At 48.0% G+C, this 27,575-nt stretch overlaps 3 protein-coding genes across 3 annotated transcripts; 2 read left to right on the forward strand and 1 right to left on the reverse strand.

Moving 5' to 3' along the window:
• Nucleotides 1-1,526: 1,526 nt before the first annotated feature.
• On the reverse strand, nt 1,527-11,546 carry LOC137904337 (F-box-like/WD repeat-containing protein TBL1XR1). The gene is made up of 16 exons (XM_068748505.1): nt 11,267-11,546; nt 10,017-10,083; nt 6,946-7,049; nt 6,687-6,832; nt 6,368-6,587; nt 5,582-5,714; nt 5,174-5,315; nt 4,491-4,554; nt 4,301-4,398; nt 4,156-4,216; nt 3,815-3,936; nt 3,633-3,707; nt 3,407-3,534; nt 3,148-3,313; nt 2,946-3,047; nt 1,527-1,835 (listed from the first exon to the last, which is right to left on the reverse strand). The coding sequence occupies exons 3-16, from the start codon at nt 7,001-7,003 to the stop codon at nt 1,809-1,811; spliced, it is 1,542 nt and encodes a 513-aa protein (XP_068604606.1). The 5' UTR covers nt 7,004-7,049; nt 10,017-10,083; nt 11,267-11,546; the 3' UTR covers nt 1,527-1,808.
• A 5,300-nt stretch (nt 11,547-16,846) lies between these two features.
• On the forward strand, nt 16,847-18,045 carry LOC137904355 (calcium-activated potassium channel subunit beta-2-like). The gene is made up of 4 exons (XM_068748527.1): nt 16,847-16,923; nt 17,033-17,203; nt 17,284-17,479; nt 17,653-18,045. Exons 1-4 carry the CDS (start codon nt 16,862-16,864, stop codon nt 17,935-17,937), a joined length of 714 nt encoding a protein of 237 aa, XP_068604628.1. The 5' UTR covers nt 16,847-16,861; the 3' UTR covers nt 17,938-18,045.
• Nucleotides 18,046-20,406: 2,361 nt separating this feature from the next.
• Nucleotides 20,407-27,093, forward strand: LOC137904331 (phosphatidylinositol 4,5-bisphosphate 3-kinase catalytic subunit alpha isoform). Its single transcript, XM_068748497.1, has 20 exons — nt 20,407-20,758; nt 21,096-21,305; nt 21,392-21,642; nt 21,864-22,109; nt 22,231-22,316; nt 22,416-22,521; nt 22,940-23,092; nt 23,348-23,482; nt 23,576-23,700; nt 23,773-23,854; nt 24,005-24,169; nt 24,256-24,359; nt 24,517-24,688; nt 24,939-25,045; nt 25,335-25,456; nt 25,770-25,848; nt 26,055-26,225; nt 26,372-26,489; nt 26,589-26,740; nt 26,823-27,093. The coding sequence occupies exons 1-20, from the start codon at nt 20,407-20,409 to the stop codon at nt 27,091-27,093; spliced, it is 3,207 nt and encodes a 1,068-aa protein (XP_068604598.1).
• Nucleotides 27,094-27,575: the final 482 nt, after the last annotated feature.

Here is a 27,575-nt window from a genome sequence, read left to right on the forward strand (position 1 = left end):
CCTGGTTTCAACCGCTCAGCCTCGGCTCCGATTCCTTATTACGGAGCATCCAACATCGGGTGCATCTCCGATCTCCTGAACCAACGCACCTCCCTGTTTCTCCATTTTTAGTCTAAAGTGCAGAAAGACCCCCCCCCCCCCCCCCTCCCACCCCTTTTAAGGGGCTGTTCTTGTTCAATTTCAGCTATGACTGTTTAATGGTATTTTATAAACAACCATTCCACATGGCCACATGGCCACCCCCCCCCCCCCCCCAGGTGATGCACAACATTCATCATCACCGACTCGAGTTCAAACGTCTTCAAAATGTAACTTTAAAGTCCACCCTGAGCGCAGGAGTGGCTTTCAATAAAATGGCCTGTGAAAGCACAGATATATATATTTGATGTATATTTATATATTATATGCAGATAGCAAGTTACACAAAGTCTATGCTGCATTTAACAACCACAGACTCGAGCCAACTCTGAACACGACAAACAAAAGCTCCATCTATCCCTCGCTGCGAAAGTGTGTGTCCGAGTGTGTGTGTGTGTGTGTGTGTGTGTGTGAGTTTTGATGCTGGACGGGTGACGGACAAACCGAAGCAGTGACGGTAGTAAAAACATGTAACAGACTGAGAGAGTCGGGAGGGCGGAGCCAACGCCACGACGCTAATTAGCCGTTGGGATTCTGACGGGAGAAAACGTCGAGTCTCTGATTTGAAAACGAGCCGTCGGAGACCGTCCGCCTGGAGAGGAGACGATGTTCCGGATGATGTCCCCGTGTCTCATGACTAGAGCGGGGGGACGGGAAGCGATTAGAACAGCTTAGTCTAATTATCATTCAGCGCCGGGGAAGGGGAAGCCATTAATTGAGGAATCAAATCAATTACGCTCATTACTTATTGATGTCGGGTGGATGCGAGCGGTTAGGAGGCCGGTTTCCTGTGTCTCTCTCTCTCTCTCTCTCTCTCCCCCGTCTGCAGATCCCAGAAGCTAAACCGATGGCAGAAAGCAAAGCTTTTCCTCTTCCATTTCTCCACGGCGACCGACGCTGAACGGATGCGGGATGAGCTCACTGCTGGGAACCTGAAGCCGACCGCGGGTCGGTCGGGATGTTCCAGAGCCCAGAATGCGAATAGAACACGAAACCGACGCTGCGTTTATCTTCCAGCGGTTAGACCTGATGATGTGAGCACCTAAAAATCATTTCTCAGGCTAAAAAGGATCAAAAACACCCCCCCCCCCCCCCCCCCACTGATTAACCGCTTTAGAATTTTTGTGTATAAAATGGAACAAACCTAAAACAAATCCTACCGGGTGAGAACAGATCTTCCAGCTGCGTTCTTCTAGCCATGAAGAGGATGACTGATCTCCCAAAAACCGTGAGCCCCACCCCATACATCGTATATTAAAAAAAAAATCTGCAACCCCCCCCCCCCCCCAAAAAAAACTGTCCACAGGACATGAAATTCCGACTTATGCAATATGCACACGCCGGCTGACAAAGAATCCTCAGAACCCCCCCCCCCAAAAAAAACCCCCACCAGAAATATCCCGTCAGTTTGGTTTGGAGGGGGCGATGGGATGGGCCCCGCCCGGATCGTGCTGGGTGGGGAGAAGAAATCTCTTCCTGCAGGTCTGTCTGGGTGAGGATGCGACCCTTTGTGTGCGTGTGTATGGGGGGGTGGGGGTGGGGGGGGGGGGTCCATGCGGCTGTGATGGCGTCTGACGGGACTACAGCAGTGTGGTGGACAGGCAGGGACACTCCGTCGTTTTGGCTATGTACACATTCGTAGTCGGTCCATGGCTCCCAGGAGACGAGTGTCATTTCCTCAGGTCCAATACACAAACCTGGGAAAAAACAGGACGGAGGAAATGTTGAGGCTTCCATTCGGGTACGTCTGCGCTCGAAAGCAAAACCGTGAAATGGGCCGTGACCCTCCGCGCTCAAGACGTCAAGCATTCACAACTCATCATTATATCTGTAGGGATTGCAACCAACAACCTCCACAGTTTGAACCTGCCCAGACTCTTTAGCTGTGCGCTGCATTTGTTTCTACTTGGATGCTATTTTTATAGCGTCGTCTTCAAGGCTGCCCGTTCAGCTCCAGACCATAAACCACCGACTGATCCGAGCGTTGCGGTATCCCCCCCCCCCCCCCCCGTTGCCTGGCTGCGGACGCTGAAACATTCCTCATCTCAAAGCCTTCGTGAAGCACCGTTTGAGACGGCGAGTCATTCTGACGTTTTCACGCCTCTTTGAGAACATTCGATTGTTAGCATTAAGGAAGCGATTTCTCATCTCGGGTCGGAACAGTTTGTGCATCAAAGATGACGAGTGGGTTAAGTCGGCGTGTGAGAAGCAGAGAGCGACATCTAGTGGTAACTACAGGTACTGCAGCATTGACACGTTAAAATGAGGATTTGGCTGGCAGCTCGGTTTCCGGTTTGACGGTCACGTGATTAACTTTTAGCCACACGACAACGGCCAACGAGTTAGTGTGTCCGGATTTAACACACACACCTCGGGTCTAACACACACACACACACCTCGGGTTTAACACACACACACACCCCGGGTTAAACACACACACACACCTCGGGTTTAACACACACACACACACCCCGGGTTTAACACACACACACCCAGAGTTTAACACACACACACCCCGGGTTTAACACACACACACACACACCCCGGGTTTAACACACACACACACACACCCCGGGTTTAACACACACACACCTCGGGTTTAACACACACACACCCCGGGTTTAACACACACACACACACACCCCGGGTTTAACACACACACACCCCGGGTTTAACACACACACACACCCCGGGTTTAACACACACACACACCCCGGGTTTAACACACACACACACACACCCCGGGTTTAACACACACACCCCTAAACTTCCTGGGTCAACGGTCTAGTTTACAAGCTGCAACTCACCGATCCGTCTGACGCACTGGCTCCTACTTTGTCTCCCGTGGCGTTCCAGCAAACCTCAAAGATCCCTCCCGTGCCCCTGTAGCTGTGGACCAAAGCCCCCGTCTAGGGGGGGGGCACACACAAAAAGCCGACACGCACATCAGCGACAGCGACATCTTCATCCACCTCATTGTAACGGCCGTAACCGGATCCAATCCCACACCTGAGTGTTCCAGATGTGGACGCACTTGTCGAAGGAGCCGCTGGCGAGGTGTCTGCCGTCGGGGCTGAAGGCCACGCTGTAGACGGGTTCCTGGTGTCGGGTCAGTGTGTGGATACACACCCCACGCTCCACATCCCACAGACGCACCGTGGAGTCAAACGATGCACTGGAGGAGGAGGAGGAGGAGAGTCCAGGCGTGCCGGCAGAAGTGTGTGTGTGTGTGTGTGTTTGTGTGTGTGCGTCTGCTTTGGGACCCCACCTGGCGAGCATGAGGTTGGCGTTGGGGTTGTTGGTCCCGGGGCCGGTGGGGCTCCACTTGATGGTGTAGATTTCTTTACTGTGGGCCTGGAGGTCATGGACGCAGGCGTCCTGCTTCATGCTCCAGATCTGCGTCGGACGGGGGACAAACAAATGGCGCGTTTCATCACAAACCAACCCGTTGGCTCAGACACGCTCCGTAAGCCGCGTCTGTCCCGAGGACGGACCTTCAGCGTCATGTCGTCCGAGCAGGAAGCCAGCAGGCTGCCGGTGGGATCCCATTTGATGGCGTTCACCTCATTCTACAGCGAGGAGGACGCACGTTAGGGACAAGACGGAAAGGCCATCACAGCGGCGTAACGGGTTCGGGATCCATGTTCTGTTCCCTCGGGGGACGGGCGTGTCTTACCGTGTGTCCCTGGAAGGTCTTGACGGGTCTGTCCTGACCCAGCTTGCACACATGGATGCACATGTCTGTGCTGCAGGAGGCAAACGTGTTGTTGCTCTGCCAGTCCACGTCTAGAGCGGGGGCTGTTGAGGGGGGGGGGGGGGCAGAGAAGCCACACTGGGTTTCACTTTAACAATACATGTAGACTTGTGTGTTGTACTCAAAGTAAAGGACAGGAGATCAATCTGAACACGGCATCGCTGCCGCTCAGCAAAATACAGCCCGTCGAAAAAAAGATTCCTTTGTGTAATGGTGTCAGGCAGAGCGACCCCCCCCCCCCCCCGATGACTCCCGCCACTCACCCGAGTGGAACGGAAACTGCTGCTTCGCCTCCCCCGTGTGGGCGTCCCAAATGATCGTCGTCTGTTGAAGGAGAGACTCCATTTGCACCGAACGAGGATCATTGATGTCAGGACGCGACTGAATACTCATCTGTAAAGCTCGTACTTTGTCTACGCCGGCGCTGAGGATGAAGTTTCCTTTCTTGTTCCACTTGAGTGCAAATATAGGACCTTTATGCTGACCCAGAGTAATGGCCAGGTTGCCTGAAGTCGAATGCAGAAGGTAAAAATGAACGTAGAGCAGGAACACGCATCCCTTTCTAAGTTACCGTTTAAACAGGACGTCAGATTCTTACCTTCTTTTGACCATATTCTGGCAAAACCATCATATGAACCCGTCGCCATCAGCGTTCCGTCGCTCTGGAAGGAAGGGGATCGTTAGATCCGAACACTGTTCCCGGCCTCACTTACATATTCCGATTGGGTAGAACTTTGTTTAGCATTGGGGCTCACAAGAAGCAAGTTTAAAGTATTCGTGATGGACTTTAAAGCTAATTAATTGTTCCCTGGCGATGATCAGAACAGAACGTTTGTATCTGGGCGTCCAACCGCGGTTTTGTTCTGCATCGCCGCAGTAACGACACTCGTGTGAGCGATGCGAACGACAGCAATCACGACTGCCGCTTCCTATTCAGGAACGAAACGCGCAGTCGACGCGGGTAAAATGCGTCATCTGCGTCCGCTCGTGGCTTTGCAGTGAATTTGCATGCGGCATCGCAGTCTGTGTGAACGCAGCTTTTAGCGTTGTGGGGATCGCTACTCAGGAAAATCAGCCGAGCACCATAAAAGGCCTCTCGTCTCCGGGGAGAGACCGCTCCCACATATCTGGCTGGAAAGAATGCTTTCAGCAGGGCAGCGGTCTCTCCCTCTCACACACACACGCTGAATTAGATTAATAAGAGCTGCACTCAGAGGAACAGAAACGCACAATCACTCTGCTCAGACAGACACACACACACACACACACACACACACTCACATTCCAGTCTAGTGAGGTGACATCTTTGTTGCTGGGTACGTCCTGGCCTCCTTCCCGTATGCAGTGCCTCAGAACGAGCTGGGTGGAGCCGCCTGTGCTGTTCTCAGTCAGGTTCCAGATCCGCGCTGTCGAGTCCCCGGACCTGCACAAGACACACACACACACACACACACACAATGTACCAATGGGGCTTTTTCAAAAGCATTTATTTGAACAAATGTGTTCATTTTAATTCCAGGCAGGCTCCACACACCGGCTCATTATTTTTCTTTTTTTTATTAACATTTAAAGGATGAATGAACTCCTCTGGCTAATATCTTGTGACCGTCTTGTATTCAAGAGACGCCGACACATGCTAGACTCCAAAGAAAACCACAGGGACCAGAGCGATGCCGACGCGATACTGACCCGGAGGCGAGGAGGTCGTTAACCGGGTTCCAGGCGCAGATAAAAACCTCGGACTCGTGGCCCCTCAGGACCATGGCTTTACTCTGGGGGATCTCCACATCCCTGTCCACCTCCATCATATCCGAGTGGTGATCTAGAGCAAGGAGTGCGAGGAGAAACCCACATGAGTGGCTAGCAGGTACCGGTACCGTCCTGAGAGGACGGGTAAATGAAAACACAGCCGTTAGTAAAACGGTCTCTTCATTTTAAAGTGATTTATCCATATTTCCCCGACACAGAGGATTTACTAACCGATTGTGAAAAGCGCATTAATAACCAGGCGAGCGGTTGCATCCATTTCAGTAATGGCAGAGGTTTGACGTAATCTAATATTCTCCAGACCGGAGCAGTCCGGCAGCAGCACACATTTGTCTTCCTCTGCTCTCATTAAATCAGCCAAATGGCTAGGGTACGGTTTCCGGACAAGACAAGTCAACGTTGCGGCGCCGAGCGAACAGAAAAGGCTGCGCCGTCATCGGAGGCCCAACGGGGGCTTTTCCACCGGCACCTGCAGCCACGCCGAGTCACCGGAAACAGACTCGGGACCATTTGGAAATAGATCATGGAAATAGCAATCACAGATCGCAACTGAAGTCAAAAACGCTGTGCTTTAACCAAACTAATAAACTAACTGTCAGGCATCAGAACCAAAATGCAGAAACCTAGTGAGAACTCCTGAGGGGAGCGCTTCCGTCGCTGTTGGGCCGGCAGGAGGGGCTAACTGTTGACGACCGGCAGCTAGCTTACTGGCTAAGGCGTGGGGTCCGTTTTCCTCCCCGTTGGTCGCACCGTCGCCGTTCTTGGTGCTTCCCTGAGGCCCCGAGCTGCTGCCGCTGGCTACCGCCTGCTGCTGCTGCTGCGCCAGCTTGTCCCTGTACGCCTGCTGCCTGGTCTGGACCACGTCTGGCATCACAGCGTCAATCAGGGACAGCGACTCGATGGGTCTCCCGTCAAATAAGGTTCCATCCTAAAGACACACGGCATTTCACACTCACATCAACCACCGTATCCACGTGACATTCTGCACCCACACTGGCAGCTGGGGGCTGTTGAGATGGGGTCTGACCTCATTGATGCTGACTTCAGCCTCCACGTACTGCAGGCCCTTCTGGATGATGGAGATGAGGGCAGCAGGGGGCACCAGGGCTCCATTGATGTTGGACTGGCTGATGTGGCTCTCTATGCCAAAGGTGAACGCTGAATGGGAGAAGCCTGGAGGTGGCGCGAATAATTCGGACAAACAAGACGGAGTCGGAGTTCAATAAAGCAGAAGTGTGTAGATATCATCTTTCATTATTCCAAAGATATAAATGCAAAACGCTGACCTGACTCTTGCAGGTATCTATACACCATAAAGTTGACCTCATCACTGCTGATGCTCATTTTCAGTCCTGGTGATTAAACCATTGGGTCAGCACAGGATATGAGCCTGGAGAAAACAAATGGCAGAGTCATTGGAACTGGAACTGCAATTTGTCTTCAGTGAATTCACACCCGACTGACGCGGATGGATAGTCATTACCGAGAGGTTGTGTAAGGGCACAAGGGCATGTTTAAAAGTGAGCTGCCCTCACACTGCAAGGACGGCGAACATGCATTGGGACTCCGTATTTATGGCAAATAAGGACGGTTTAATTTGACTGCGGAGAGAAACAAGGTTCTGGCCAGAGGACAGAACATTTACTGTTTCCATCACTACAGCCCAGCGAAAGAGTCAACAGGGCGGCGGCTGCTGCTGCTGCATCCCACGGGCCGGGATCCAACACCAACCGAGCCGAGATAGCTGCAAGCTTGCAGAAGCATTGTTTATACATGCGTGTGTATCAATATAGAAGCTCAAAACGTCTACAGTCTCCCAACTTGCCATCATATTATGTAATGTTTCATTTATTTTGCAGACCACACCGCTGGAGAGGAGCCAGCAGTTTGAAAGCTGCGGTCGGAAACAGAAACCTGACCCTCTGGAAAGTTTGGAGAGATTGTAGAATCTCCACTCCACCACTCCACGGGGTTTAACAACACTTGGAGGAAGGACCAGATGATGAAACGCTGTTTCTGGCATCATTTATTCATCAAATTATGCATTTTTCAGTGTGTCTGAAAGAAAATGTTATCATTCGATTTTCTCCTGTTCTCATCTATATTTTGATTCAAACTAATCCACCGTGTACAAAAGGGCCGCATGATGCATCCAATCCATCGGAAGGGATTTCACAAGCGATAGAGGTTAGAACGGTTTCACAAAACGTCCAGCAGATGGCGGAGTACGCTCAAAAAGGACACGCTGCCCTTACTGCATAATTTGGAAACTGACGCATGCAGCTATAAAGTGGTGCCCGAACACGATTCCGCTGAGGTTAGTTAGCTTTAGCACAAACGTACATTTTTATTTGAATTCTTATTTAGCGATAGAACCCACAACCATCGCCGTTGTGCCAAACGGTCCATACCAGCAGACGTTTCATCATAACCAGGCAGTCAACCCAAGTTCCATCAATATGTCTATTTTAAACCTAAATATAAAGATCACCTGAATGAATATTGTGGTATCATAACTGCGAGCAAAAGCAGCAAGAGAAAGCCAGGCCTCCTTCGGCACACTTCATTCATCCGACGTCTGACAGTTCTATAAATAAACACTGATCAATATCCCACTTCTGCATTGACAAATCACTACCTTGATCATTTACATGTGCAAATTGAATGTCCTGACCAGACAGACTCAACTGTGGTCACAATATTTTCCATCTAAGACGTGAAAGCATTGGCCAGTCAAGTGAGCCTGCGGCTAAACAATAAGCAAGTTAGCTAATGGATAGCTCAGTTTTGTTCTTGTTTTCAAATCTTCAGAGTAATATTCTAAAGTATCAGCTGAAGTTAGAACGTAGCTCTCTACAGACTAATTTAGCTTTAGGCTAACCCTAACGCTCCTTGCCATGTGTTGCACTGGGATCGAACGCAGCGACCAGTCTGACAACAGAGAACACAATACCAAGGTAAAACACAGTTACCAGGATGCTAACCCCGAGGATAAAGTCACGGGGGGGTTCAGGTGGGGGCCGGAGAGATGGGAAGTTTTACACCAGCTAAAAGGAAGGTTGGACATCAGTCTGCGCCCTCTGGGGTTGTTGCACAATAAACAATTGTTCAATATACATCCAATTAAAAGGAGATAATCTGAGAGTCCTCACTATTTCAACTGCAGTAGAGCAAATGGCAGAAAGGAGTGGACAAATCTCCATCTTCTTAAAAAGAAAGTTCAGGCCCCATTAATGATTCAACCCTCTAGAAACAAGCACATTAAAAAAAAAAAAAAAGAACATTCAGACAACGAGAGCAGGGGTTCCCGACCGGGGGGTGCGAGATAACATTTTAGTGAGTGGGAAGCCTTGGACTATGCTATTTAGCAAAAATATTAAGTAAATAAATGTAAATGTTTAATGGTTATACATCTTCATATGAGATTTTACTTTTGTGGGAGACACGAGGCATAGAAACGGTTGGGAACCCCTGAAATAAAGTGACTAAAAGGTTGGAAATCAGTTCACTTACTACCAAATCAGGAAAAAAACAAGCAGATCTGGGCAAGGCTCCTTCCACGGTCTCCCGACAGATACTAAAATTAAGAGCCTGCAAAATAGCCCTATTATCACACATCTGTTCAATGAAAACCACTTGAAAACAAATATTTTAGTTCAAAGCCATTGATGAACGGATCTATATTTCAAACAGTGTCTAATATTTTTGTGAATTCCGTTAAGTACTACATTAAAAAATAAAAACAGGCGGCCACTTTGAGAGCATTAATCTCCAGCATTCTGAAAACTACTTCCGGGGGATGCACCTCGACCTGGATCCCAGGTAGTCTTTATAAATAGATACTGCTCATAAATCCTGTCCTATTGCCACATATTCTTACCGACAGATCACTCAGTCTTAAATAAAGCCACTCCAACACGTAGCCTCCATTTACAATGACTCCTTACACAATCTTAGAGAGCAGCCCTTACATTACGATCATCGGAGCAAAATCCACACGTGTGGGGCCGCACGGTGGCGCACTGTTGTCTCACGGCGAGGTCGTCACTCCGACTCGCACCCTTCATGTGATTTTGCATGCTCTGTGAGTTTGTGGGGTCTATCTGGCTTCCTCCCACCAACAACAACATGCAAATTAGGTGAATTGGTGACATTAAATCGCCCAAAGGTGTGAATTAGTGAATGATGTGTGGTCTTGCGATGATGCGGCTTGTCCAAGGTGTACCCCACCTCTGCTGGGACAGGCTCCAGCATGACCCCACGACCCAATAATGGACAAAGCGTTTCAAAAAAGATGAATGAATGTGGAAATGGCTATAGTTACACAATGTGCGACAATTAACAGCAAAATACTCACCCATGCGATCAAGCCGCGTTCAGATGCACATTATAGCCGCATAGTCCTCTGCAATAACGCTCAGGCCCTGAGAGGATGAAGGAATAAAGTGCACCAAATATCAGACTTAAAGTTATCAATATATTAATTAGATACGTTTTAGTAACATTCAGTGATGTCGTTTCTTTCGTGAAATCATTTTCAAAATGTTTAGAAAATACTCAATCGTATTAAAATGCATTGTCTGTTCCGTGTCCTTAAGTCTGACTTCATTACCAAAGTGTTCTTCACAAAAGGCGTGTGTGTGTGTCAACAACGGCAGAAACTGGGTCAGCAATGTACAAGCCCTAAACACAGCCAGTGCGTATTTAGGTTAAACATCGTGTAATTACCCCGAGGGTGGCAATTAAAGAGAAAGCGCCCGTCTATTAATAGTGCAATTGTTAATTTATTAAGGTTAATAAGCATCTGGCGTCTAGTGTGTAATAACAGGGGAAGACGTTGAGACATGCATCCTCTCAAAGGTGTGTAAAGCTCGGTCGAACGTCTGATTGGCTTTACTTTGCGGTGGTTTCTGAAGAATGCTGCTTTTCCGCATCCGGCAAGAACGATTTCGTGCAAGATAAAAAAAAACAAAAAAAAAAACACGGAATTTATGTCACCACCCTAATCTGTCGGCGGCTAAATTAGCCAGACAGGCTAACGCTAGCCCATCCCCCACACACGGTGGCTGCTGAATGGGCTGAGCAAACTACAGTGTGTACATTAACCTACAATCTGCAAGAGGACAGCCGGCAGCCGATAGCTCACCGAAAATGTGTTCCAGCATTGAAAGGAACCCCCCTGAACCCCCCTCCCCCCAGTCAATGCACTGTAATGGCCCATGTTTTAAGTATTCCAATCATGTAACTCGGGAACTTAAATCGACACTGCTTTAAGCTAACACGAGCTAACGTTAGCACACCGGCTAACACGCGAGTACGCGTTATCGGAACAGTCACCGCACATGCCAGCGGGATTTCGTTGATTGCAGGTCAATAAAACAGTTAGGGAAACGGGCGAATGTAATAAACGCGACATAATTGTTTTAAACTACGTTATGCAACTACCGAATGCAAATGACTCCAAGTTAGCTTATTTCTTAGCAGGATAGCATCGTGTACCGTGAGGTCTTCATCTTGCCTTCGCGAGAAACCTGCTAACAAGGCTGGTCGGCTCGGCTCGGCGCTAGCATGCTACGCTAACGAGTGTTGCTATAATCTCATACCTACTTGGATAAAACCTTTCAACAGGGCGATATCTTCCACAGCTCCTGTGTTGAAATCAGACCATGTTATCTCTTTAATCGATTGCAGGGCATATCTTTTTCCACACATAAATTAATTAGCATTAGGTTGTAATAATACAACTAAAGCCAGGCGCTAAGAAGCCAGCTACGACTTCAGACATTCGACACAGGGGGGTGACCCGACATGCAAAAATGGGCTTGGTGTAACTACAGTTCGAAACCGCCACTAGCTCAAAGCTCAATGTGAAAATTATGTCTTGACGAAAGCGGCGTCATTTATTCACCTTCAATTAAATCCGGCCGTGGGTTTATCTATCTTTGAGTTATTTCTTATCTATAACGAGTGGAACTGCAGTATAGATTATGTTTATATAATAACTAACCTGTTTTCCAAAAGCACCAAACGCGCGGTTTTCCAAAGATGAAAAGCCGTTCTCACTCGTTGATAATATGTGAACTCCTGTTCCGTCTGACAAGTTTATAGTAAAAAAAAAAAAAAAAAAAAAAAGGAAACACGAGTCTTTGCTGTAAGCCTATGAGACGGAAAAAAAAAAAAATCCCAAGGCCTCAGGAAGTTTGTACCGCAGCCAAGCGCCAGTCATAACAACTACGGCCTAGCCCAGCCCCCACTACTCGTCATTTTTGCTTGGCTGGTCACCACTAGCTATGGATTAATGACGCCCCACCCCCTTCCTTTGCCCAGTCATTCAGACTGGGAAAGTCAACAACAAGCTTACATCATCATTGCAATCTCTGTTTAACACAGATTTTTCCAAAAACTGCATTTCTAATCCATAATCATATTCCTCGTCCTCAATGTAGCCAGTGTAGACGTTAGCCTGACAGTAGTCCAGGTGCCCTCAGATCAGAAATCTGTTTAATAGCATTATACCAACATTGACTGTGATAAGTAGTTTTTGCCATTAAATGCACCACCTCAGCCATTTGTGGTGTGCAATGATGAAATATAATGAAATACTGAAATGAGGGATCATTACATTTAGCAGAGTGTTTATCTAATTCTGCACATGCTTTGTTGCAGTGTTGTTGTTGTTGTTTTTTTTCTTGTTGCAGTAGATGTTACAATCTCTGCAGGGAGTGCAGATGCACTTAAAACATCCCTTAGCTGTTTCTCACAATCTGTGCATCCTGCAGTAACCCTGTTTTTAGAAAGTGGGTCAGGAAAAGAAGGACATCGCACCCCTGCCCTCATTAATACACATTTACTGAGTGTATGAAGTAAAAGAAATCTAATCATTGTCTATTTTTATTATTATCACTGCATCCACTTAAACATAAGAAAAGCAGAGAACAAACATGTCAAAACGATTTTCTGAGATAAATGTCTTATAGCACTGATAATACGACAAAGGTCCAACATTCATATACAATCTTTTAGCAAACATCTAAAAATGCTTTTATTTGTGTTTTTTGTGTGAATAAATTGCATGTTGTAGACAGTATGATACTGCAGTCCACTGATTTTCTGGCTCTGCTACCTCCCAACCTCTGAGCTATCTGATCCTACCACTCCATTATCTCAGTGCTCCTCTGGCTCATTGTCAACACACTTGCAACTCATCCTGCAGAGAGCTCCCAGCCTAATATTGTACGCCACACATTCACTAATGTGTAAAGGGGGTAGGTGGATGCCATAGTAGTTATGAATGCTAAGAACAAAGTAATGACAAATCTCTTCAAATGCAAGTTTTTTTTAAATCTCAGTGCTATTTGTCTCCCACATTTTGCCACGCTTGTTTATCCTCAAGCCAGGAAAAGCAGAAAATATGTGCTCCACCTCTCACACTGTATGTTTTTGGCTGCCAAAGAAGAAATGCACATAAGGCGTATTTCACTGAAACAGAACAAAAAAAAGAAAGACGTTTGCAAATAATTAGTTTATCTCGATGGGCAATATTTCCTTCCATAAATGTAAAACTGGAAGGAAGAGCAGCGGCCTCTGTGTGGAGGCGGGGAACAAATCTGCAGGGCAGTAACAGAAGGTTGCCATGGATATGAGGACACCAGCATCACTAATAAATATGGATCTGGATCCGAAGGCATTGTGTAATTGGCTGAATACTGCAACTCAAGTGGAAGCAAGTTTACCAACTCCCATAGCAACAGCAGCACTGTGTGTGTGTGTGTGTGTGTGATTACTAGGTGCATTCAAAATGAAGACATTTAATCTAAGATCTCCATTTTAAAATTATATCAATCCTGTGAAGAATCACTTTTTGCTCATCAATGACCTCAGGATCGCTATTGATCCAATGGGAACGCGTGCATTGACGACTCCAAGCCTCCAGTTTGTTAAATCTATCAGTGCAGATGAGACAACTCAATGGTTACATGAATATTAACGATACTTGCTGCTGGAACCCGACCGACTGTAATAACTGCTTCACATTTCTGCTGCACCTCATGGCGCATCCTTAACAGCAGGCAGCGTGTCTGCAGGAGAGTGAGCGATAGAAATAGAGAAGGAAAAAAAAGGGGGTACCAGAGAAGAGACTGCAGCTCAGCTTCACTGCCTGCTCAGCAGGAGCTATTTTTAGACTCTGAGAAACAAAGAGGCGCAATCGACTTTCATCCTGCCAGTATTTGCAGTTTCACCTCCAAATGTGGTTTGGAAGACGCTGCGTTTCTTTATAGCTATCTTTAAAACCTTACCTCAACTACTATGAATCCCATCCCTTCTGTTCTTGAGTGGTGTTTTATTTTCTTCACCCTGCTATATTTGAATGTGGTTTCCTAACTATGCCAAAGGGACTGTTGTTTTTTTTTTCAGGGCCTAATCTGTGATACAGTATAATTAAAGGTTTGCACTGTAGTCTCTGGCCATCGCTGTACGGATCCTGGATGAGGCAGTGAATGTAGATTAGAGCATAGTGAATGCCTCCAGCACAATCGGATCAGATCCCCTGGCCATGAGGGGCAGATCTTCCTGAGCACCGATAGGGATGCGTAAAAGACTTTGATCCAAGATCGCTCAACCGGGGTCAAAATGGGAATATTCCCTTCTGTTTGATCCTATGAACAATACTGCTTATGACATCACAGCAAAAAGAGTCAATAGCATTAGTGAACAACTTAATGTCCTCTAAAGACTAGTTTAAAAATAAATGCTTTTCACAATTATTTATTTTTAGTCTTTCATGTCTGAAAATCTGAATTTAAAAATGCCTAGCAGCAGATTCCCATTTAAGGGGCTGAAAATGAATGTGTAAATTGAATTTTCTCTGAAAGTCTGGGTTTTAATAGCTTTGCATGCAAATGTAGCAGATATGGTGATAGTGTGAAGATCATTTCAATAAAGAAATGGTAATTTTTGGTATATTTACTAATAAAGAAATGGAAAAATGTACATGTGTAGTGTGCAGTTGGAAGCATAATTATTCGGCCTGCACTGTATATTAGTTTTTTCTACTATTATCGGAGGGACCGCCCCTTATCCAATTTCTTAGGTTGCAGAGACACCTAGTGGTAAGATGTGGTAAAGTATCCTTGTGTTCGAAGAGGTGGGCTTCAAATTGCCCTGAGTTCTGTTCAGAAGCAGAAGTATTTGGAGAAAAAATTAAATAAAATAGTCTCTCCTGAATACCTCGGAAGAGCAGCAGGCCTGCAACAAACACAGTCCCAGTTATTTAGAGGTACAGTGGAGATAGACGATATTGTGCTGCACCGATTCGCGGCGGCATTGTACAGAGAACTCATATTACTCACACAGGTATGGCGGGCATTCTGTTCACTTGGGGGGGTAAGAGTTTAAATAAGAGACAGCCCAGCTGCTTTCCACGTGAGCCCAGAAACACACGGGAGAGCTGCTACTGACAGTTGTAAACCAAGGATCTGGATTATCATTACAACACCAAGAGGTAAGATTTGGAAGATCAGAGACATTCAAAGTCAAGAAAAAGTCCCGCACACATTGTAGCTTGGATGTGCAAAAGACAGCAGCTTATTTAGCAAGGCAGCCGCAGAGAATCAGTAAGTCTGAGATGATCGTGCATTGTTCTGCAAACAGGGTCCAGTTGCCTGAACGTGCACCTCAGATTAAGTGTTTATTGTTCTACTATACATCAGGTGTGTGTGTGTGTGTGGCGGCGCATGTGGCTATTAAAGGCATCAACGCCACAGCGCACATTATAGGACAGGAAGCAGGAGTCACTTCAAGGACAAGGCCAAAAACACCCAACAAAAAAAACGTGCTGAAAGATTCTTCATAAAAGCAGACCAGGCTTTGAATTAAAAACATTATACACCGAAGCTTCCTCTAAGACGTAGACTCGAGAAGTTACACACACCTTTATCTCGCTTTCATAGTGACCATCCAATGTGAGCTCAATGACAGTTGCAAATGTAAGATCCTATATGGAGCAACACATCTAGACTGAAAGAGAGACAAAAAAGACAAAGAGCCGTGAATGAAATGTTTCTCTTTTATATGTACTTTGTATTTTTAAAGGTCTTTGCAGTCATTGCAATGATTCTGTGGTCATTCACCTTCTCTTATTGGTCATTTCCTGTCTCTCTTAAGCCCCCCTTTGTGCATCCATTTACGACTTCCTGCGGGTAAAGAAAGATTCTCGGGTGCTGCTGTTGATTGGAAACTGCCGCTGAATGTCAGCGATTGCTTTCGACTCCGGTAGGAGGAGGAGCCGCGTTCAGTAATCCATCCGTGGAACTGTTCTCTGGTGATGTGGTTTACCACTTGCCATTTTGATTCATCAATCATCCAGTCGTATTTTTAGTCTCTCAAGGCAGGTGAGAGGCAGCTGGAGAGACATTCATTACAGCCTGTAATGAATGTGCCGTGAGTTCGCTTTAGGATATCTGTTTTTTTTTTTCATGCAGACGATAAAGGCAGATTGAATTCCTGCAGGAATAATCACTTTCCCAGTTCTGCCCGATGTTGGGCCTTTAAAAACCACAGTTTTACCCCCCCACACCCAAGAAAAGAAATATCTCCTCAGAACTGTTTGAATAATCACTGCAGCCAGATAAATGGTGCATCCCCTCCAAATGACGCTTTAATGTTGTTCTTCCAGAGCAGCACTGAGTGTTTCCAGCAGAGAACAGGAAGGGAGGCCGGCGAGGCGTTGCCGTGGCGCCAAGAAGAGGGACCTAATGACTTGGCGTTGACAGCGGCAGGCGTTCAGGATACGGCAGGCAGGTTTTACACAAGCAAGCCATCAGCCATTAAACGCCTTGCAGCCGAGGCTACCTGTCAACTTGTTTGCCCCTTTGTGGCATTTATTTGTGTTTGAAACGAGATGTACCAAACTGGACATTTTTTTTTTTTACAAAAGTAGAGTGCTTGACGGCAAATATGCATCAAAGGTACGGTGTGATTTGTGGTCTGAGAGGATTTGCCTTGTAATCTGTAACTTGGGGGGGGGGGGGGTTCCGTTAATGTTTACGAGCCTCGCTGTAAAAGTAGATTTAAGTATGACAAGAAAAGAAATATGTTTCAGGGACAGCCAAACATAAAGCCCCGGCTATAATTCACAGGTCCTTCCAACAGTCCTTCCGTTCCAGCTCGGCGAGCAGCGGAGGACGAGGGTCATCGGGAAAGATGCTTTTAGTGGCGCGGGCCAGACACCCGTCCACCTCAGGAGGCGGCGGGGGTGAAAGGAGGTAAAGGTTTCGTACTTTATCTGGCCGTGAAATCGGACTTGTTTCGCAACCTTTAAGCACAGCGGCTTAAAAAAACACATGAACGATTTCTCCTCACCTGCCGTCAAAGGTCAATCTACAAGAAGTTCCGTGAGGTGGATCTGCTAGACAAGAAGAAAACAGTGACGGCTCTGAAGCCTGGCGAAGACCGGGCCATCCTCCTGGGACTTGGGATGATCTTGTCTTCAGTCATGATGTACTTTGTCTTGGGAATCACGACATTACGCTCCTACGCCGACAGGTACATGCCTCCTCTCCCCCTCCCCCCCCTTCCCACCCTATTCACAAGTTAACAGACCTTTGCGTGTTAAATGCCAACAGCGTGTGGACGGAGGAGGGTCTGTGCGTTGTGCTCAACTCCACGGTCACAGCAGACATGAACTGCTCCTATAACTGTGGCTCAGACTGCTGGAGAGTCTCCAAATACCCCTGTCTGCAGGTCTACGTGAGCGTCAACGGCACGGGCCGCGTCGGCCGCTTGTCTCACAACGAAGAGACCCAGGACGCCAGCTCTGACGTGAGTACGGCGCCGGAGGGGAAACACCGAACTACCGAGGCGTTTCAAATGTTGTCGGAGGTTTTCCTGCTCAGGCTGAAATGTTATTACACCATAGGCTCCTATCAACAAAAGTGTGCCGAGCTCAAGGCCCTGTGGATAACCTCAGTGCCCCCCCCCCCCCCCCGTTGCAGTGCTTCTATGCGCCCAGGTGCCAGAAGGACAGCGCGGCCATGCACGCGATGATTGCAAACATCTCAGAGCGGCTGAAGGTCAACACGCGAGTGCCCTGCTACTACGAGCCCGGCGAGCGGCGGGAGACCGTCCTCCTGACCCGTCTCTACGACCACGCCGTCGCCTTCCAGTCGTTGCTGTGGCCCTCCTGCGTGCTTGCGGGGGGGGCCCTCATCATCGTGATGGTCAAGCTCACGCAGTACCTCTCCAGGCTGTGCGAGGAGATAGGGAAGATCAAGAGGTGAAGGCGCGCGGCAGTGGCAGGAATATACCGATTGGAGACAAGACGTGTGGCCACAAATGAGACTGTTTAAACTGAAGTGACCCCCCCCCGCCGCCCCCCCGCCCCTCCTGGCGACACGTTGAAAGGGCTCCAGATGGAGGATGCGACCGCAAAAGGCAGAAGCTGTTAGACCTGCAGCTGTCTGTTACAATTAGACAATAATTCAGTAATGTTCAGTAAGAATGAATCACATCTGATAAAAATGTGTTTAAATGTCGTCTGCTTGGGGCTCATTTCTACAACCTTTTTCACGTTTTCATATATTTTATGATTGTGTGATTTCTGACATTATTATGCCTTCTTATTAAACTACTAGACCATAATGATGATGATGATGAAAACATCGACTCGATGAGTCATTCTAGAGGCACGCGCTACTAATGCATGCACGCATGCTATTTTAGCTCTGCAGGATGCCAAACAGATGACGATCTGCGTCGTCGTTGTCGCTCCTCTCTGGTTATGATGATGATGATGATGATGATGTCGCACAGACAATCTGAAAGGTCACACGAATCCAAAACCTTGGCATTTCTCCTTCGCGTCACGTGGCCCACTAATCAGATATTTATCTGATCTACGGCCACTTCTGAAAGAGCGTGGCAAATGTGGGTTGTTGTTTTTCCTATAAACGCAGGGGAATTGATCTTTTCAGCTCTGAACTGGGGACACTCCGGTTCCAGATCAGAGATGAAGGCCTGTATCTGATTACTGCTGATGTGACAAGCTCTGTGATTGATCTGTTGCATCAGAATTCATGTTGTTGTTTTTTCCTCCCACACGGCTTCAGCTCACATCGCTGGGTCAAAAATAAGAATATGAGGGAGGCAGGAATTTGCACATTTAAGATACAAATTATCCAGTTACCCTAATGGTTCACAAACATTTGAGAAATTACATTTTTTATACATTTAAATCATGGTCTGGTGAGCCGATGAGATTTTCTGTTGCACACCTGCATGCTTTTGTCATATTGGATCTGATTATTCAATCATTTATATTCATGCCGATTATTAGGATTCCCCACCCGAGTTTCATCGGTGAAAAAAAAATACTTATTGACAAAGCAACGTAAACAAAGTCCAAAAGTTAAAGCAAAAAAAAAAAAACTTTCTCTGGTTCTGAGTGACTTAAAACACGATTTTTCACGTTTAAATTCAACAGCCTCGTCCCACGACGACAGCCGATCTCTGCACCAACTCTATGCGGGAGGGCGGTGCGTGATTATGAGCCCCGCTAGCAGCCCTTAGCATCGGAGCGCTGGAGCCGCTAGCGTGCTGCACCGACTGTACAGTTTGTTTTCGGGACAGCACGATGCAAACATCATTGAGTCTTGGTGACTTTATTACACTACAATATATCGACAACATCGCCGGGTGCCTGGGGGCGTCTTGTCTTCGCGATAGGCGGTCTGCTCCGGCCGTCACTTATCATCGCCGGGATGGATTAGTTGGAGCTAGCGCCTGCTGTTCCGATACTTCCAGAGTGGAGATGGGATTTATCCACCTAGCCACTTGCTAATGATTGCGATGGGTGACTAGCTTCGCGGCTAACCGCTAATCTGACACAGGTAGCTATGTATTTGTTTGTTTGCCCCCCCCCCCACGTTATGATTGCGTTTTTATTTTACTGTTGGTCAAAGCGGCTACCCAGATATATTCACGGGGGGGGCGGACTGACGCGTCCCTTCATTGAAGTCACGTCAAGCTAATACCATTAGCTCGTGTATCAGGCGAGGTTTTTGTATCATAAATGACGTTTAGCTACCACTGTTAAGCTAGCTGGCTGAGACACAACACGGCGTTAACCTAAGCCGAACCAAGCAGGCTACAAGCTAAACCTTAGCTGCGTTAGCCACACAACTGCTAACGTGGGGGGGTGCTCGTTAGCTAAAGTTTGTTTACATGCTCTTGAAGTACTTTTATCAGTCCGCTGCTGCTATTGTCGAAATGGTACGAGTTGCATTAATACCAGTTTATTAAAACAGTGTTAATATGAAAGGTTAAAAACGTTTTCATGCCAGTGTGCAGGATATGTCGGACAACATTGGGGAAATTAGTTTTTGATGTTGTATTAAAAACAACAGTGTTGCCATTGCTGAAATTCCAACACGTCATATCTGTCAAACTCAATCACTTGACACAATGGCTACCTATTGTGTATTACATGGAGTAAAAAAAACAAACAACCAAAGCAGTAATTAGTGTTGAGAAATGATTTCTGTTTGGTAATGATTGTCTGGCATTGCTTGTAACCCATCATAAAAATCGTGTTCTGTGTTTTACTCGCGCTACACTCTGCCATCCAGAAGTGAAATATGTCTTGCATAATTGTTCATCCTTCAGTGTTTCCTACCATAATCCTGTTTCCCCCTTTCACAGTTGTTAAAGATATCATCTGATAATTACCGGGCAGCTTTCCCGGCACAGCCATGCCTCCCAGGCCATCCTCCGGAGAGCTATGGGGGATGCACTTGATGCCCCCCAACATCCTCGTGGACTGCCTTCTGCCAAATGGCATGATCCTCACGCTGGAGTGCCTCCGGGAGGCCACGCTGATCACGGTGAAGCACGAGCTCTTCAAAGAGGCCAGGAAGTATCCGCTTTACCATCTGCTGCAGGAGGAGAGCTCCTACATCTTCGTCAGTGTGACCCAGGAAGCGGAGCGAGAGGAGTTCTACGACGAGACCAGGAGGCTGTGCGATCTTAGGCTCTTCCAGGCCTTCCTCAAAGTTATTGAGCCAGTGGGCAACAGAGAAGAGAAAATTCTCAACAGAGAGATAGGTATGGCGCTTGGATTATTACTAAGAAACCTATTGCACATTATACTGTTGGCTTTAACTGTTCATGTATTGTGTTGTGTGGTGGGCAGAATGTCACGGGTTCAAATCCAAATTGCAGCCTTTCTGTAAGGTGTTTGCATGTTCTCCCCCGTGTTTGCGTGGGTTCTCTCCGGGTTCTCCGGCTTCCTAAAAAAACCATGCAAAAGAAAATCAGTTCTCAATTATGAAATTATACGAATGAAAGGTTCCACCAGAGCTCACATTTGTATGCCTCTGAGGAATATTGCATGTTTTAGGGTAAATTGTGACGATGCACTTGGTTTTTGTCTCCATTTGAGGATTTGCTATTGGAATGCCCATATGCGAGTTTGATTTGGTGAAAGACCCAGAAGTGCAGGACTTCAGAAGGAATATTTTAAATGTTTGCAAAGAGGCCGTGGACCTCCGAGACAGTAACGGACCCCACAGCAGGGCTTTGTATGTCTACCCCCCCAATGTGGAGTCCGTTTCAGAGCTTCCCAGGCACATCTATAACAAACTAGATAAAGGTAAGAGACTTTAACGCTGTCCAGTAACATGGAGCATGATTTATTTTTTTGTGTGTAATTTGTATTTGTGTTGTTTTCCCCCTCAGGTCAAATCATTGTGGTCATATGGGTGATTGTGTCGCCCAGCAACGACAAGCAGAAGTATACGCTGAAGATCAACCACGACTACGTGCCGGAGCAGGTGATCGCCGAGGCCATCCGCAAGAAGACGCGCAGCATGCTGCTGTCCCAGGAGCAGCTGAAGATGTGCGTGCAGGAGTATCAGGGAAAGTACATCCTGAAGGTCTGCGGCTGCGACGAGTACTTACTGGAGAAATACCCTCTGAGTCAGTACAAGGTAATCTGATTTAATTTTAGCCTGACAGCGTTTGATGTCTTATTAGCGATTTACGAGAGCCACTTCACATCAAATTATCATCCGACAGGAACGTGCCGACTCCATTAGAGGCTCAAAGGAATGAACGTTTCAGTCTTTGCTGGGTTTAAATCCTGAAAGCAGCTCTTTCGCACGTTGATCGACCTGGAGGAGCGTTAGCTTTAAACTTGTGTCCTCTACAGTACATCCGCAGCTGCATCATGTTGGGACGCATGCCGAACTTGATGCTGATGGCGAAAGACAGTCTCTACACCCAGCTGCCCGTGGACAACTTCAGCATGCCGTCTTACGCCCGGCGAATCTCCACGGCAACGCCCTACATGAACGGGGAAACGGCCACCAAGTCTCTGTGGACCATCAGCGGGACGCTGAGGATCCGGATACTGTGCGCTACTTACGTCAATGTCAACATTAGAGACATTGACAAGGTACCGCTGCTGCACACCGGAGTGTCTAAAATAAATTCTGACTAGCACGATACAGGAAGTCACGCATTTCTGTGACTCGCTATAGCATTACATGCATCTGCCGTTTCTCTGGCCGCTCTAGATCTATGTCAGGACGGGGATATACCACGGCGGAGAGCAGTTGTGTGACAATGTCAACACCCAGCGCGTGCCGTGCTCCAACCCAAGGTAGTGCAGGACGAGGAATAGCGTACGGCGGGATAGAAGTCCCCCCCCCCCCCGAAATGCGATTTGTTATTCACACGGTTCTTTCCCGCTTGTTTCCAGGTGGAACGAGTGGCTGAACTACGACATGTACATTCCAGACATAGCTCGAGCTGCCCGGCTCTGCCTCTCCATCTGCTCTGTGAAAGGAAGGAAGGGCGCGAAGGAGGTTAGCGTGTTAGCGAAATGCTGCGTTTGCCGAAGAGCTCTGCCTCGTTTTTTTATTATGTCCCAACGTGTTTTCACCTGCACTGCGAGAGACGGATGGATGCTTAGTTGGGATCCATCGATTGAAATTCACCTCCAGACCAGATGACTAGCATGAAAAATGAAGACGACCCTGTAGAGTAGTGATTGAGGAATGAAACGCGTCATCTGGCTGGAAGAGCATGAATAAAAACAGAAACCTGAAAATCTTAATTTGTTCTAAATCATATTTGTTGTGTTTTGAATGAGTTGAGGATAAACATAAAAAAAAACAAAAAAACGTCCCTTTTTTTTTTGCCTTGCGTCTGTCTGTTTTGACACCGCCGCCTGCCAGCGGGTTCCGGCCTGATCGTTTTCCTCTGCGTTTCTCTTTTGGGTAGGAGCATTGTCCTCTGGCCTGGGGCAACATCAACCTGTTTGACTACACCCACACGCTCGTATCGGGGAAGATGGCTCTCAACCTGTGGCCTGTCCCCCACGGCCTGGAAGACCTGCTCAACCCCATCGGCGTCACGGGTTCCAACCCCAACAAGGTGAAAACGGCGCATTTCAACACCGTGAACATAACGAACCGGCAAATATTTTTTTTCTTGTGCTCGTTCCTGACCTCTAAGCCTCGTAAGGACCGTCATAATTGAGCGGCTAGCGTTTCAGGGCTGGATTTAAACTTCTCACCCCCCCCTCCGTTAATGTCTCATTGACACCGACACCTTTGATTACGCTAAGCACCTTGATCGACCTCTCACCTTGATCGACCTCTCACCTTCCTCGGCCTTCTAACATTGCAGGAGACGCCGTGTCTGGAGCTGGAGTTCGACCATTTCAGCTGCCCGGTCAAATACCCCGACATGACCATCATTGAAGACCACGCAAACTGGAACATGTCCAGGGAGCTGGGCTTCAACTACTGCCACACCGGTTTGGTAATATAACCACTTTTTGCGTGTTATTTTCTAACGCGGCTCAGTCCGGAGCGAACTTCTGACGGCGCTGACATCTCGGCGTGCTGGTCTTAGAGTAACAGGCTGGCCCGTGACAACCCCCTGACTGACACCGACAACGAGCAGCTCCGCCTGGTGTGCAACAGAGACCCGCTGTCTGAAATCACTGAGCAGGAAAAAGACTTCGTATGGAGGCACAGGTAAATACGCAATGTGCGCTTGAATACCTTTTATGACCTAACGAGTCATTTTCTCTCCCTGAACTATTTTAGACAAGACTGCCTCAATATTCCGGAGATCCTTCCCAAGATCCTCCTGGCAGTGAAATGGAACTCGAGAGATGAGATTTCACAGGTAAGCTCCCGTAGGCTTTTATTTTGAAGGACTTCTCAAGGGGGAAATGTATGCGGGGCATGCGTGACCTTAGAGATTATGGTAATGCCACGGCTGAATACTTGGAGACGCGTCTGTAATCGGCGTGCGTTTTTATTCTCTCGCTTTCAGATGTATTGCCTTCTGAAGGACTGGCCTGCGATGAAGCCGGAACAAGCCATGGAGTTACTGGATTGTAACTTCCCCGATCCGATGATCAGAGAGTTCGCCGTGAAGTGCCTTGAGAAATACCTGACGGACGACAAGCTCTCCCAGTACCTCATTCAGCTGGTCCAAGTGCGTCTTGTCCTCCTTTCGCTTTACGTGCATTCGAATCGAGTATTTGGCAAACTAATATTTTGAATATGCATTTATGTACCCAGGTTCTGAAGTACGAGCAGTACCTTGATAACCCACTTGCACGCTTCCTGCTGAAAAAGGCATTAACCAATCAGAGGATAGGACATTTCTTCTTCTGGCATTTGAAGTGAGTTGATTTTGGGGGGGGAAAGGGGCTTCTTTCAGGAATATGGGGCTGATTTTCCGTGACCGGAAGGGTCGAGCCGATATTTGTCGGACGGTGTCGGTCGACGCTTTGACCTGGCCCTTTCTACACGCCTTCCTCGTCTACTACGTCTGTGCAGGTCGGAGATGCACAACAAGACGGTGAGCCAGCGGTTCGGCCTGCTGCTGGAGTCGTACTGCCGGGCCTGTGGCATGTATCTGAAACACCTGAGCAGACAGGTGGAGGCCATGGAGAAGCTCATTAATCTCACCGATCTCCTTAAACAGGAGAAGAAAGACGAGGCGCAGAAGGTAATCTGACAGACGGCAGCTGCTAGTTTGGATCCGCTGAATCCTAGAAATGAGCCGCGGAGAAGCCGCATTTGGCTTTTTCTGAATGAAACGTGGTCAAATCGGTTCTTATCCGCGATTAAATGTCCAGCGTCCGTCACAGGAGGCCTCACTCTGCCGGTTTTAAACAAGTGCAAGTCAACTAGTAGACTAATATTTACCATGCTGGGTGTCTAAAAGTACTTTATTTTGAATAAATGTCTCATTCCAGGTTCAAATGAAGTTTCTGGTGGAGCAGATGAGGAGACCCGATTACATGGACGCCCTGCAGAGCTTCACGTCCCCCCTGAACCCGGCGCACCAACTGGGGACGCTCCGGTACATCGGCAGCCTTTATCTAACGTTCGGTTCTGAAACGGTTTACCTTCCCACCGAAAATAGGCTGAAAATAGAAGATTACCCTAAATTATAATAGCTCATATGAGGGAGGGGGGAGGGGGGGGGGAGTCGTTTCATTATACAGTAAATCCAGAGTCCGTGCGACTCGGTGGAGGCGAAGTAATCATTTCCAATCTCGCGTAAACATGTTTAGTGAGGACTCTTTGTCTTTCTATAGAAACCCCCCCCCCCCCCCCCCCATATAATTGTATCCATGTCCTTCCTTCAGCCTAGAGGAATGCAGGATGATGTCTTCAGCCAAGCGGCCGCTATGGCTTAACTGGGAAAACCCAGATATGATGTCAGAGCTGCTCTTCCAGAACAACGAGATCATTTTCAAAAATGGAGATGGTGAGTTTGTTTGTGTGTGTGTGTGTGTGTGTGTGCGCGTGTGCATGTTGTCCCCTCTGCCTCTGTGCATCAGTTCACACACACACACACGCAGGAAGGCACACAAACATTGCCTCACATTTAGACCGATTTCGGAAAGAACAAGTCAAAAGATGTGCGACTCGAACCTCACGGCGGCTTCACGTACGTCGAGCCGCTAACATCTGCCCTCGACAGCTGTGCTCCCATAATGCACCGCGGAGTCGATCAAAGAGCGGGCTGATAATCACCATACTGCCGTCTACCTCCTCGTCTCCCTCTCCGCTTTCCGCAGATCTGAGGCAGGACATGCTGACGCTGCAGATCATTAGGATAATGGAAAACATCTGGCAGAACCAAGGCCTTGATCTCAGGTAGGCTCCTCGGGTCACCGCGGTAGCGAGGACGCAGGTGCGCTTTAACAGGCGCTTGGTTGCTTTTCATGTTTCGCACTCGATACCTGAATGCAGATTAGCGGGCGACCCCCCCCCCCCCACCGCCATCCCGCCTCGGGTCTTTTAATGCGAGGTGCCACCGGGGCGGTCCGGATTATCTCTGCGTCTCGTCCTTCCTCTTCCAGGATGCTGCCGTATGGCTGCCTGTCGATCGGCGACTGCGTGGGCTTGATCGAGGTGGTGAGGAACTCCCACACCATCATGCAGATCCAGTGCAAAGGTGGCCTGAAGGGGGCGCTGCAGTTCAACAGCCACACACTGCATCAGTGGCTCAAAGATAAAAACAAGGGAGAGATGTAAGCTTTTATACACACCGCTGCCGGGAGGGGAGGGGGGGGGGGGGGGCTGTTGGCGCTGATTTAAAGCAGAGTGTGAAATATCTTCTCTTTTTTTTTTAAACCTCCTGAGAAATAATGCGTCTGATGTTTGCTTTGTTTCTTAGGTATGACCAGGCCATCGATCTGTTCACCAGGTCGTGTGCGGGATACTGCGTCGCCACGTTTATCCTGGGCATCGGCGACAGACACAACAGCAACATCATGGTGAAAGACGACGGACAGGTAGCGCTTGTTTTCCTCACCATCGTACGTATTCTTTCCGTTTCTTTCTCAGCTAACGATTGTGTTGTGTTTTTTTTTTTTACTCTCTTGCTTTCGCAGCTGTTCCACATAGACTTCGGCCATTTCCTCGACCACAAGAAGAAGAAGTTCGGCTACAAGCGGGAGCGAGTGCCCTTCGTGCTCACGCAGGACTTCCTGATCGTTATTAGCAAAGGAACCCAAGAGTGCACCAAAACGAGGGAGTTTGAAAGGTAATCAAAGTTACGGTTGACCTTGCGAACCCTCATCGAAGGCGTGTGGTGTTTTGTTAAATGTGCCGTTTCCGCCCCTCAGGTTCCAGGAGATGTGTTACAAGGCGTATCTGGCGATCCGGCAGCACGCCAACCTCTTCATCAACCTGTTCTCCATGATGCTGGGCTCCGGGATGCCCGAGCTGCAGACGTTCGACGACATCGCTTACATCCGGAAGACCCTGGCCTTGGACAAGACGGAGCAGGAGGCTTTGGACTACTTCATGAAGCAGATGAACGACGCCCACCACGGCGGCTGGACTACCAAGATGGACTGGATCTTCCATACGATTCGCCAGCACGCCATGAACTGAAGCGAAAAGCTTTTACAACGAGAGAAACGGAAACGGCACACCGAGAACCAAAAGAGCGGCGCGAAGTATAGCGTGCTCCCCCCCCCCCCCCCAAGCGGACTAAAAGCCCGGCGAAGGCGTCCGCCGGCGCGATTCCGAACGTCCGGAGCGCCGCTCAATAAGGTGCTCTAAACAAAAATGCCCGAATCCTCCTGTTTCTACAGGCCTTTGAACTTCTTCCTGCACTATGAACTTTACGAGGCGCTGTGGCGTTTTCTTTCATCATTGGGCGTCTGGAAAGGAACCGAGCGAGGGAAACGGGCCCCGGCTCCATGAGCGAACTACGGATGAATTCTGTTTGAATTCCTCACAGTACGCCTGCGACCATTAGCGTGAAGGCGGGAGCATCACCGGCGCTGGATCTGTCCAACGCTTCGGGGGGGGGAATGAAAAGCCTGGTGGTTGCCCCCTTGCCTCCATCCAACACATCATAGAAGGACTGA

This window comes from Brachionichthys hirsutus, chromosome 15, assembly GCF_040956055.1.
Source record: "Brachionichthys hirsutus isolate HB-005 chromosome 15, CSIRO-AGI_Bhir_v1, whole genome shotgun sequence".
NCBI lineage: Eukaryota > Metazoa > Chordata > Actinopteri > Lophiiformes > Brachionichthyidae > Brachionichthys > Brachionichthys hirsutus.